The sequence below is a fragment of the Xiphophorus hellerii genome, chromosome 4 (assembly GCF_003331165.1).
Source record: "Xiphophorus hellerii strain 12219 chromosome 4, Xiphophorus_hellerii-4.1, whole genome shotgun sequence".
Lineage (NCBI taxonomy): Eukaryota > Metazoa > Chordata > Actinopteri > Cyprinodontiformes > Poeciliidae > Xiphophorus > Xiphophorus hellerii.
In genome coordinates, this window is record NC_045675.1 from 9,043,613 (window position 1) to 9,055,934 (window position 12,322).

At 39.0% G+C, this 12,322-nt stretch overlaps 1 protein-coding gene across 4 annotated transcripts in view; it reads left to right on the forward strand.

The window, feature by feature from the left end:
• LOC116719194 (transcription initiation factor TFIID subunit 4) overlaps positions 1–12,322 on the forward strand; it is a 100,675-nt gene that overhangs the window by 5,790 nt on the left and 82,563 nt on the right. For 2 of the 4 annotated variants that reach the window (XM_032561637.1, XM_032561635.1), the window contains exons 2-7: positions 413–567; positions 5,706–5,852; positions 6,767–6,919; positions 8,020–8,142; positions 8,537–8,626; positions 9,042–9,251. In XM_032561637.1, coding sequence (XP_032417528.1) covers positions 413–567; positions 5,706–5,852; positions 6,767–6,919; positions 8,020–8,142; positions 8,537–8,626; positions 9,042–9,251 — 878 coding nt within the window. The remainder of the gene's footprint in view (positions 1–412; positions 568–5,705; positions 5,853–6,766; positions 6,920–8,019; positions 8,143–8,536; positions 8,627–9,041; positions 9,252–12,322) is intronic. The other 2 variants (XM_032561636.1, XM_032561638.1) reach the window with 2 other exon arrangements.

A 12,322-nucleotide genomic window follows, 5' to 3' on the forward strand; every position in this document is an offset into this window, starting at 1 on the left:
AGCATGTACTTGCATTAACTAACAGAAGGCATTTTCTTTGAGTTTGTTGAAAGCGGAAATAACTGTTTTGATGCTTAAATCTTAATGATCGTTTAGTTTCTTCATATTCTTTTGATTTCAAAGCTCTCTCTACCTCTACTGAAGTACCTGCCGTGCAGTTTTGGCTCCTTTATGTGTCATAGTTCCTATGTGAAATCTATTTAAAATCTTAATTGTTAGGTCAGACCTCAAAGAAAAGCCTTAAATTCAGACATTGATCTCACCAGTAAATGGGAGGGAAATTGCATGAGACATGAGACACAACAACATACTTGAGGAATGGCCTTTGGCTGTTTCTTACTCATGGCTGTGTTGGTGTGATGAAACATTGATATGACTTAAGCGCTCATAGTCGTTCCTCGCTGCCTTGCAGGAATGGTGCTGGTGCGCACTGAATTGGGCCAGTTGGTGTTGGTTCCTCAGCAGGCTTTGGCCCAAGCCCAGGCTCAAGCCCAGGCCCAGAACAACATCTCCCCGAGACCTACTGCTCCAACAACGGGAACGTCCTTCAGAGTAACAACTCCACAGGTGAGACTCGCCTCCAGAGCTCAGTGCTAGATACCATGATGCAATGACATCCCTTGTTCTGGTGTGTTATGTCTCTGTGGCATGGTCTGCTTTTACACTCACTATCATCTGATTGTTTATAGGTAAGGACAAAAACTGGAAGCATGCTGCTCTTTGGTAACTTTCATATACATTCATTCAAATTATTTTTTTTTAATCTCATTTTCATTTCTTTAGAAGACATTAGGTTTTTTGTATGGTTTTATAGTGGAAACGGAAACAGCATAGTTTTATTTGAGTTGAGAAACATATAGGTATTCAATATATAAAAAAATGCAATAATGCAACTATTAATTGTAAAAAAAAATCAAAACACATATTTCATTTGTTAGGCTAGTTGGTCTGTAAATGTAGCTACACTTGAACCAAACATAACTTGATCTTCTTTTTAATCCAGATATTAACCTTGTTAAAGAAAGTGCTAATGACATGCCCAATATTCTCATTTAAGGAATTTATTGCTGTCAAGCATTGTCCAGATACAGTCCGAAAAGGTGGGCGTGTTTGATCAAAGTAGGCTGACAGGAAAGTTGGAAGGAGAGGGGAGAAGACATGCAGTAAACGTTGTCGGGTCCAGGAGTCGAACCTGTGACAGCTGGATCGAGGCCACATTGCCTCTGAATGTGGGTCGCGCTAACCCCTCCGCCACCACGGCACGCCCAAGGTGCATTTTTATATTATATTAGGGGATAAAACCAATTTTAGCTCTTGAGAGCAAGGGTTACACAGCTAAGGTGTAACCGAATGTCTTTAGCTCTGCATAATCTGAGTTAATCTCACGGTTGGTGACTTTTGTGAAAACGAATTTGACTGATTGAATTTGATGAACATTGATCTTTTTTCACACTGTTGAGCCTGAACCCTGTGAATAAATGCACGGCTTAACTCTAGTTGTTAATTGCAGTGTGATTGATATCTTAAAACGCCTAATTAGAACAAATGGATATACTTGATTATTTTATCCATAAATTCAATTGAGATTAATTGGTGAATTAACATCTCAAGGCTTCATAATGACTCCACGGGGTCCTCTCATAAAAATTTTACGGGTTGCTGAATCATTAATAGGAATTTGATTATTATCACCTGTGGATACATCATTCATTTGGAAACTGGAACTTATGCTTCTGGGTGCACACCTTTGGAAAGTAATAGTGTTCAATTACAAGGTAGGTAAATGTTTAGGTCCTCTAAGTTCAGACTAGTTTTACTGACACAGAGCACCTGCCAGGTAAATAAATGTTTTTATGATTCAGAACAAACCATTTAGAATTTCCTCAGTCATTTATTGTGTGTGTTTTTTTAAAATTTTCTAATAATAATGTTATTGGTCAAATCTAAAGCTTCAGTTATTACTATTAATGAAATATGAGGATCTGGAGTCCATAAATGTTTCCAAAAGTATTTATCTCTCAATAATTACAATCTAATTTCTTGGTTATTTGTTTATTTAGGCAATTGTATATCCCTTGATTTTTCACTGAGATGAAAATAGTTTCTGTCCCTGTTCAGTATTGTGGGAGACATATAAATAATTAAAGTGTTATTATTGTTACTTGAGTTATTTCTGTGACTTACAGTCTTTCTGCTATTTGAAGAATATAAGCATCATGGATTGTATGTTATTTAAGCTTACAATTACAATGCTTTGTGACTGGTTGTTGAATAATTAGTTTAAAAAGGATGAAAAGCATTTTCTTTTTGTAGAAGCCTGACACCCCAAGAGTAAAACAGTTTTTTGACTATCACTTTCTATTTGTTTTTTGAATCTGTATGTTTCCCTTCAGTATGTCCAGTAAAGACACATACATACCAATTGGATTAAAGACCTCTTTTTTGGACAAAATGTGTGGCGTACGAAGGAGCTTAAAGGGGCTAGACTAGCGAGAGCTTGCGGCTCTTACAGTATGATAAAACACAAAATAAAATCCAGGGTAACCACTTGTCTTCAGAAGTTAATATAAATACTTTTATTGTATGTCGACCTTAGGTTGTTAATGAACAAGCTGCACTTTGGTGACCTAAGAACACACAACACAAAACAAAGATAAAGTCTTTGAGAGGTTTAAAACAGAGCTAGGGTCAAAAACAATGTCCCAAGTCGTAAAAACCTCTTTGGAGCGAGTGTTGTGTTAAAACAGGAAACAGCCAAGATATTCATAGTAACTCTGGAGGAGTTGAAAAGATCCACATCTCAGGTGTGAGAATTGTAGAGTAGTTGAATAATAGCCATGAGCTTCAGAGATCTGACCTTTTTTTGAGCAGTAGAAAGAAATTAAACTATGTATTGTTTTCCTCCTGCTTCTACTTCAGTTTAATCTTCAATCAATAAAAAAACATTGAATCACAAATCAAGTAGTTGTGATTGAACATCACAACTACTTCAATGTAGTTGTGATGTTTTAAAAGTAACTGCAAAGACAAAACATTGACAGTAGAGGGCAGCATTTCATTACTTAATTTTTCCAGTTTGGTTCGTCCTGCATTTATTCTCTGACAGTTACGATTATCTGTTCCTCCTAATTTCGGTGTATCCTCAAGATAAGACAATATTTTGGTTTTATATCATTATGCTTTATTTCAAAAGTCAGTGAAAGCTAAAGCAGATTATATCTGGGGAATTAGAAGAAGGTGGTAGAACTGACATAAAATGTTCAAAAACGCATCCTCTGATTGGGTTCATATGCACAAAACCAAATATCAGGGTTTAAAATTCAGAAATGTAACATTCTGGTGCGTAATACAACCTTGCAGGTAGTTTTGCTCCCTCAAAGAATAAACTGTTATGTTTTTTTACATTGAGTGGTTGTTCTCATTAAATGTTTTCACCTAAATATTCATGAGAAAAACGTTAGAAAATGTTAGACAGTAAGTTGGTCAGGGTGTTGTGGATAGAAATCTGTACCAGTTCAGAGTAAAACTTTGCTTCTAGCCAGCCAACCTGCCTCCATCCTGACATGCTCCGCTCAAAAGAGACTTGCAGATTGTCGTCGCCTCTCCCAGTCACTCTGTTGACAAATTAGTGGGCCGCGGCGTTGCCATCTCAACAGGAAACGCAGTAGCTGCGAAATGAAAGGGAATGGTGTTTATTCCCAGAGCTCAACCCCTCTGTCGGCCTGTCACTCTTCCTATGAGCCCGAGGGGAGAAACGGAAGGCATCCTGAGCTTCCTTCCTTCCATACCTGTTAAATCATTCATCATCCAACTGCCTGATTATTTTAAAAAGCTAACAAGGCTTTGGTTCTCCAGTGTGCTCATGTGGGAGTGAAAGTGAGCACGAGTGGGGCATAGCTGGGGGTGGGATGCACCCCGTGGCTCCTACCTCCCCCCCATTCATCCGTCATACACTGACTTCCCCCAACTCTTTAGCTCTACAAAACTTTTAATGGAGGGGAAACTCCCTCCTCCTTTCCTTATCCTACTTCTGCACCGAAAAACTGCCCATGTTTTCACTGTGTGCATGAAACTGCAGTTTAAATGACTGTAAAACTGCACAATGTATCGGATCACTATATCAGTATTTGCTTCGATGAAATTGTCATTCTATTTGAAGTGTCATTCATGCTATGAATGCCATTACTGTATTTAGCCAGTTGGATGCTCTCTGACTTCCCTTGATTCACATAATGTGTACATTTTTAAGTGGCTAAGTTGCCAAAATTCAAAGTAAACTGCACCACATTTCAATATTCATCAAAAGTATTGCAATTACATGTTTGTAGCCCCGTTTGAGCCTAAATTTGGAAGCACGCGTGTTTGTGGAGGTATTTCTATGACTTCTTGGTCTTGTCTGGGTGACAGAGGTCAGAGCAGAAGGCCTCCTGGGTTGTCTTGGCAAGGAGGTGGGCTATATATGTATATATGGTGTCACACTTCCCCCACTTATTGCTTTCCCTGGCTTACAAGGAAAACAGATTCAGCTGAAAACAAAGCAAAAAACCAAGTCTTTGTGTCCAAACTAAAGGAGTGCCTCTCTTAACAGTTTTAAAACAAACTACAGCTAGCAGAACATCTATTAGGTTGGCAACAAGAGCAAATACCCCAACTAATTATTTTTCCAATATTAACTTGCACTAATTATGTTATTCTCTATTTATATTTTTACAAGATTATTTGTCAATGTCAAATGCACGATAAATGTTCAGGATAGTTCTGGATAACACTTTCAGAGCATGCGTTTGTGTTAGCAACGGGAGGAATAAATGTGTTTTTTTTTTTTTTCCCCCCTCCGAAGAGTTTTTGCTCGTATTTTTTAGACAGTAGGCAGACAGGAAGGAGGGTGAGGAGAGGGGGGAAGACATGCGGCAAAGGTCGTCGAGGTGTGTCGTCGGGACCGGGAGTCGAACCCGCGACGTCCGCGTCAAGGACTAAGGCCTCCTAACGTGGGGCGTGCTAACCCCCTGCGCCACCACAGCACGCCCCGGTTTTTCTATTTTTTAAAGCAGTTAGATCATGTTCTTTATTTCTATTAACATTTTTGCATGTAAATACTGTAAGTAAATACACAGTATGTAAATACTGTGAAACAGTCATCTTATTCTAAATAATAAGCTGAAGTAAAAGTACTGCTTCGCATGGCCAGAAAGTGTGTTTTCAAACAATTAGTCATTTACTTATAGTGAAATAGTCATAACTTCTCTTTCATGTCAGGGATTTTCTTCAAAGGACTATAAAGAAATTTAGGTTCCCTGACTTAAAACGGAAAGATCAGAAGATTTGAACCGTCTTCCTGTGATGCAAGCTGTCAAACTGCTAGAATAGTGAATTGCTTTTCAGACTGGGGTCCCATCATCTAATAGAGACATTTTTTTATTTGAGCTTTGATGGAGGAAACAGATTACTTCACCCTGCTTTTAAGATTATTCCAACTTTCCAGCACAACATGCTTTGTTCCACAATTTCCTTCCATTTACATACATAACATGATGGGAACAGCCAGTGCCTGCATGACATCCTGATTCTCTGCAACTTGGCTTTGTGTCAGTCTTTACTGCTGCCATCATGCTTACACCATCTTCTCTCCTCCATGTGACCTTTCTCTACGTGTCTGCGAGGCATGCTCCGGCTTTTTCTTATCCTGTTGCTCTTTTTCTTTCCAGCAGTCTCCTGCAACTTCTCAGACCACAAGGCCATGCCCTTTGACCCCTGCCAAGATGGCACCGTCTCCCTCTCCCACACCTTCCAGCCCTGCCCTCCAGACCTCTTCCTCTTCTTCTTCCTCCTCCTCTTGTCCTGCACTCCGCCCTGTGAGCTAACACTCCTCGAATGATGAATTCATGTTTTATTCCTGCAGCCGTCCCGATAGCTCATGTCAAGAAACAATGTTAGGATGTGGCTTTGTTTTAGAGGTTTTGAGAGGATGTGTTGCATGAATTACTTCCTGGAGGTTTTTTTCTCTCTCTAAGGAAAATCATAATTTATTTATTATGTTTTCTAAATATCTTACCAATAAATTCTTTTCTGGGTTATTTAACTGCTATCAGATGATATAGAAGTGTTAGCTTTTGGTTGCTGAGAGACCCTTCTAAACTGTTTTAGGCTCTGGTTAGTCTGCTTTATTTGAGCTCTAGTTCATTTGCCTAGAAAGTCTGGTTTGTTCGGGGAGGTGTGAAGCACAAACCTAAAATTTAGGCCTGGTGCAGTTCTAGTGGGATTGCTAGGATGTGTTCTTTTACCCAAGACAAAAGAGAAATCTTACAACCACAAAAATCTGATGCCATTCTATTTTTGTTTGCATTTTGTGAAGAGGGACAGTGCGCTCATGTCTTCTTCAGAGGTTTTTGTGTCGTTTCCTTCAGAGCTTCTTGATGCAGCGCTGAGTACGCTTCAATATCAGCTTTTTTTTGTCAATCATTCATGCATTTATTATTAAATTTAAAAAAAACCAACACTACAGCAGAGGCTGTAGTGTTGTGCTGGTAAGGTGGTGCCAGCCATGAGTGAGCATCAGGCATAGGTTTAATAGATTACTCTGTTTCCAAGCTTCTTGCTTGTCACTGCCTCCTCTCTCCTCCTCCTTTTCTGTTAAAAGATGTCCGCTGAAGTCAGGAGACCAGATGTGACAGGAGCGCCTTGGCGCCTGCCTCCTGTTCTCTGTGGCCTTGCTGCGAGCAAAGCGTCACGTCCTGTTTGTCTCTCTGTCTATTCCTTGCTCTTCCAGAAGGGCCCTGTGGCGCCGACCGTGGCAGTGACGGCTCCGCAGCAGACGCCCATGGTCATGACCCCCCAGGCCCAGGCCCAGCCTACCTCCCAGCCAGCGGCACAGACGCAGACGAGCGTCGCAGCGGCCCCCGGAGCTCCGGTCGTGTCCCAGGTCTGTTCTCCGCCGTTTCCCAGGAGGCCAGCATTGTTCCTGGCTGGTTCCTGGCATGGACAAGGAGTCTCACACATGCCCACAAACATTTGCACCCATGCATTCACACTAGTGCATACCCAAGGACATGCAGCCAACATGAACTCTTGCTTGTTTGTAAGGCTGAAACGATTAAGCAGATTAATAGTGATGAAATGGTTATTGAAACAATCGTCAACTAATTTAGTAATTGATTAATCTTTAACTGGAGCATTTAACAGGCCAATTGGCCTTTTTTTTAAGGCAATTGGCCTTAAAAAAAGGCCAATTGCTGAAAGAGCAATATTCTCAGTGGAATAATTAAGCCAAAACCAAAGACCAAAGATGTATACATTTTGTATTTAAGATAAAAAAAACAAAACAACATTTGTCTGTAAATGGGTTCTAGCTAAAACTTCTCAAGAGCCTTAGTCTTAGCTTCACCAGTTCAAATTCTGTAAAGCAAAGTCTCCTATTAAGGACCTTTTGCTATCCAATTGTTAATCGATAATAAAAAAAATCAACATTTCAACCCTACACTGTATTGATTTTTTTAAATCTGCAGATGCATCCTTTGCTACTAATGATCAAGCATACACGAAGAAATGACATTGTTATTGTTATTGCATTATAAAATGTTGATTTTGATTTTCTTATTTACGAAAGGAATTGATGTATTTATAATGTGTCACAAAAACAGGAAAAACATGGAAAATCTTCAGAATGTGCCTTTTTATTTAGCTGACAGATTGTCAGAATAATCAACAGATTATTCAATTACTAAAATAATCGTTAGTTGCAGTTGTACCTTTAAGCAATCAGGAACGCATAGATCTACATAGACACATGAACACAGGGAAACATACTTTTAATTCAAAAAGATCCGCACTAGTGCATAAATATCCATGTGACCAGTAACATGATTGGAAACATTCAAAACATTCTATGAGCTTAGATAGAAATATCTATTCTATGTAAAGATAGATAGAATAGCTTGATCTTTATTTTCTAATTTAATTCATTTTCCCACTTTCTTTTTTTATTTTTTAAACATGGTAAAAAATATTCACTATGTTTCACAGGAGATGCAAGAAAATGTGAAGAAGTGTAAGAATTTCCTGGCTACACTTATCAAGCTGGCGTCTCACAACTCTCCATCTCCTGAGACTTCCAAGAACGTCAAAGCTCTGGTTCAGGATCTGCTGGTGGGTGTGAGAAACCAAACAAACTGTATTGTCTTCATTATTACATGACGTGTATAGCAGCTATTTTTAATATGGCAGATATTAATAAAATGGTATTTCTTGAACATCTGAATAACATCAGGTGGTAAATAGCTTAATTGAACTAGTCAACTTTGACCTTTTGTGTGTTTTGTATTGAATATTTCCAACCTGTAGATGGCAGCATGAAACTTTTTCCAAAATCTACTTTTTGAGCTCATAAATTTTCAACCTTCGCTTTAGAATATACTTTAAGGTTTTAGGACGGGGATTTGAAAGGCTTATTGTCTTTGCAAGTGTTTGGGTTTCAACATATTATGCCTAAATCACAGTGTTAATCTGCCTGGTTCTTGTTTCTCTCCTTTCTACCTGACAGGATGCCAAGATTGAACCGGAAGAGTTCACCAGCAGGCTGCAGTCTGAGCTCAAGTCGTCTCCGCAGCCTTACTTGGTGCCTTTTCTCAAGGTGGGGTTTTTGTTTTTGGGATATTTTTTTAATCTATCAATTAAAATTAAAAGGCTAAATAGATTTATTCTGGCATTAATAGCTGCAGCAGATATTTCTTTGAACTTTTTTACATTTTCTCACATTACGACCACAAAGTTTATTTTATTTGGAGTTTCTGTAACAGACCAACAACAAGTAGCTCACAATTATGAAGTAGAAGGAAGAGTGCACTTAGTTTTGAATTATTATCACAAGTAAATATCAAATGTGTATGGTATGTTTGATACGCATGCGGCACTTTTAGTCATAATTTAATAAATAACGATAAAACAACCAATATACCCAGCTGGTGAACTTGTTGTTACAGCTGTATAAGCTGCTTTGTGTTTCTGCGTGACTGCAATCTTCATGACCTCCCTGTGTGCGTCAACAGAAGAGCCTCCCGGCCCTGAGGCTGTCTTTGCTGAACAGTCAGCAGTCCCTGACCCAGCCCCTGCAGCAGGGAGTCAAACCAGCAGCCGGCGGCACCCCTCCTGCCATGGTAGCTGGGCCAGCTGTCCGCATACGGCACCCTAACAGCGTCAGCACCACTGCGGGTGCCAGCGTGCTGCCCGCTGGGACCATCGGACATGCAGCTGCCATGGTACGTACAGAGCAGAACTGTGCTCCGGTGCAGACACAAACACGACAGCACGGGTCCAATTTAAATTGAACTGAAGCCCTCAATGACTCATGAGAAGAAAACGCTTACAGTGTTGTTTTTTTGACATCCTGAATTCATTAAGCGGGTATGAGGAAATCCTTTGGATCACTGTTATATCATTAGTTATTGGTTGATGGGTTTTTATATCAAGCTGTATTGTTTTGCTGGAGAATGTAGAATTCTGTGATTTAATGCATCACATCTAAGAGTGAGTCTGGTAATGACGCAATTCCCCTCAAAACTTCAGTGATTGGGAAAGAATAGATATGAATGCCCTCAGATCTCTGAAAGTACTCCACCTTTGATAAATGGACCTCAATAAATTGCAGAAAAACCAAATGCTTTCTGTTCTGGCATCATTCTAGCTAGATATTTGACCACTCTTCTTATCAGAAGTGGTCAAGTTAATTTAAATTTGTGGGTTTCCTGGCACAAATCCTGGGTTTTAAGCACCGTCTCTACATTTTTATTCATGCTGAGGTTAGGGTCATTCCACAATGCTAATATAATTCAAAAGTCTCCTTTCTTGTGTTTTTGCATCATTGTCTGGCTGGAACACCCAGTTCTGTCCAAGTTTCAATATTCTGACCCAAACTTCTGCCCTCCGAGGAAAGAAAGTTGGTTACTTGATCTTGAGGAAGTCAAAATGCCTTCTGGAGAAAATGAGACATAAGTATGATTTGAGACAAAAGTTGAGTCATTTGATCCCATGACAAGAAATATGTTTGGAGGTGTCAAGATGAAACTTTCAGTGGAAAAAACATGTCACCAGCTTCCAAGCATGATGATGGTAGCATCATGCTAAGTGTCATAATGGTACTGATGCATTGCACAAAGTGGATAAAATATAAACCAAAGACTAAACCTCTAAATACTTGAGCTTCTTTCCAAATCAACAGTTGGATGATTACAACTTGGATGATCCAACAGGACTATGATTACAAACACATATCAGAACTTAATAGAGTTTAAATAAAGTTTCATTGCATTTCACTGAATTTAAACATGACATAATAGATAGCTGGAAAACAGAAACCTTAATAATGGGTTTCATTCTTTTTTGCTGCTCTCAAAGCTTGAAATCTTTGCAAAATTCAAATCATGCAGGTGTCAAATGGGTATCACTCTGTTTGGTGGTCTCCTTCTGCAACTACAGGATCTCCTTTAAGAGTCAAACTTTTTAATGTATCTAATTACACAGAAAGACTGCTTCTTGTCAGCCATGTGACAAGAAACAGTAGTCAGTCAAATCACTACTCCACCTGTCTCCAACAACCAGTGAGAATGTTTCCAGATTGAACAGAATTAGGTTGTAGTTTGAAGGCCCAAATGTGGCTGTTCCAAGGTTTAATATTTAGTGTTTGCATATGACATTTATACTGTGTGCACAATTATTAGACAAGAGAGGAATTTGATCATATTATCATTTTTATGCATACTATCCGCGCTGAATAAACGTGGATGCTTATTGGGTTTAAGCTAATCAGGTGATGTGTATTTGTGTAATGAAGGGAGGTGTGGCCTAAGGACATCAACACCCTTTTATCAAGGTGTACATAATTATTAGGCAGCCTCTATTCCTCAAGGCTAATGGGACCAAAACAGATTTAACTCACTCAAAAAAAAAAAAAAGAATTGTTAAGTCTTTCAGAGGGATCAGCACTCTTGAAATTTCCAAGATATTTGTGTGTGATCACAGAACCACCAAACCCTTTGCTGTAGATCGTCAAAAGTGTTGTAAAAAAAAATTGGCAGAAAAAGTTGGACGTTAACACAAAGAATTGGAGAGGAACTCATACTCCTCTTTGTGGTAATAATGCTCTAACTTTTATCAAAAGTTTACCAATCAGAACTCTGTGGCTTATTTTTGACCCGCTGATGTCAATGTTGGCTTTTCTGCTGTGAGGTTTATTGTATTAGGAATGTTTATGATGTGAAAGAGAACAGTTCCCCTAAAATGCGGTTTTACTATTTTAAAAAGGCAGAGCTAGCATTACAAAAACAGCTGTCCCTTTGTGCATAATGTAGAAAATTTAGATCTGTACCCAAACTTCAAGATTTTCAGAGCGCTGCCAACATTACCATATTCATCATGTCCTGTGATAGAGGTTGAAAGCACAAAATAATAAAAAGCTACTTTACTGTCCTCCATTCCCCCCTTCCTATATAAGAAGTCACAAAGTCTTTCTGTCTCACTCTTTTGCAGCCTGAATAAACCATAGACATGTTAGTTTCCTGTTGAAGAACTTATCTACTTGTTCTCCTTTTCTTTTTAGTCAAAGATAGTCAAAATGATTAACTTGGACTCTCAGTAATGTGTCCACACTGTATACTCTATCTCTAGGTGTTGAGATAATAAGAGTATATGAACAGCAGAGCACACATCTAGAAACCAGTAGCCTCACCAAACAACTGTAATGCATTACAGATTGTTTATGAGATTGTTTAAGCTGAAGAAATGCCGTCTTGTGCGGTAGGGCAGATGTTTTCACACAGTTCAAGTAAGGTCAAACTCAGATTAGCCTGGTTCAAGTGGAGGATTTGGGCAAACTACAGGGTTCTCTCAACTCTCACTCTCATCTTCTGTTTCACCTTTGACCTGATTGCTTTCTTCTCTGTATTTTCCCTTATCTTCCTCCTTGCTTTAACTCAATTGTTCTCAATCGTAACCATTGAAAGGGAAAGATTGAGAACAAATGACACTTGGGAACATTTTGTCAACCTTAAAATACATTTTGAATCACAGCTATGCAGATGGCATTCAGTTGTGAACCTTATTTCACCCAAATGAAGTGTCTAAACTTCAGTTTCCTAAAGTGCCTGGATTCTATTTAACAGTGGATGGCAGACCGTTTTCTTCAATTAACAGAAGACAGAACTGAAATAATTATCTTTTTGAAGCAGGAAATTGCATGTCTTGGACAAAGGAAACACTTGGATCTCTTGGTTTTTGGGCAAAGCCACTGTTGGAAAGCTTTGTATAACCTTTGAATATACTTTTCCTTTGGATG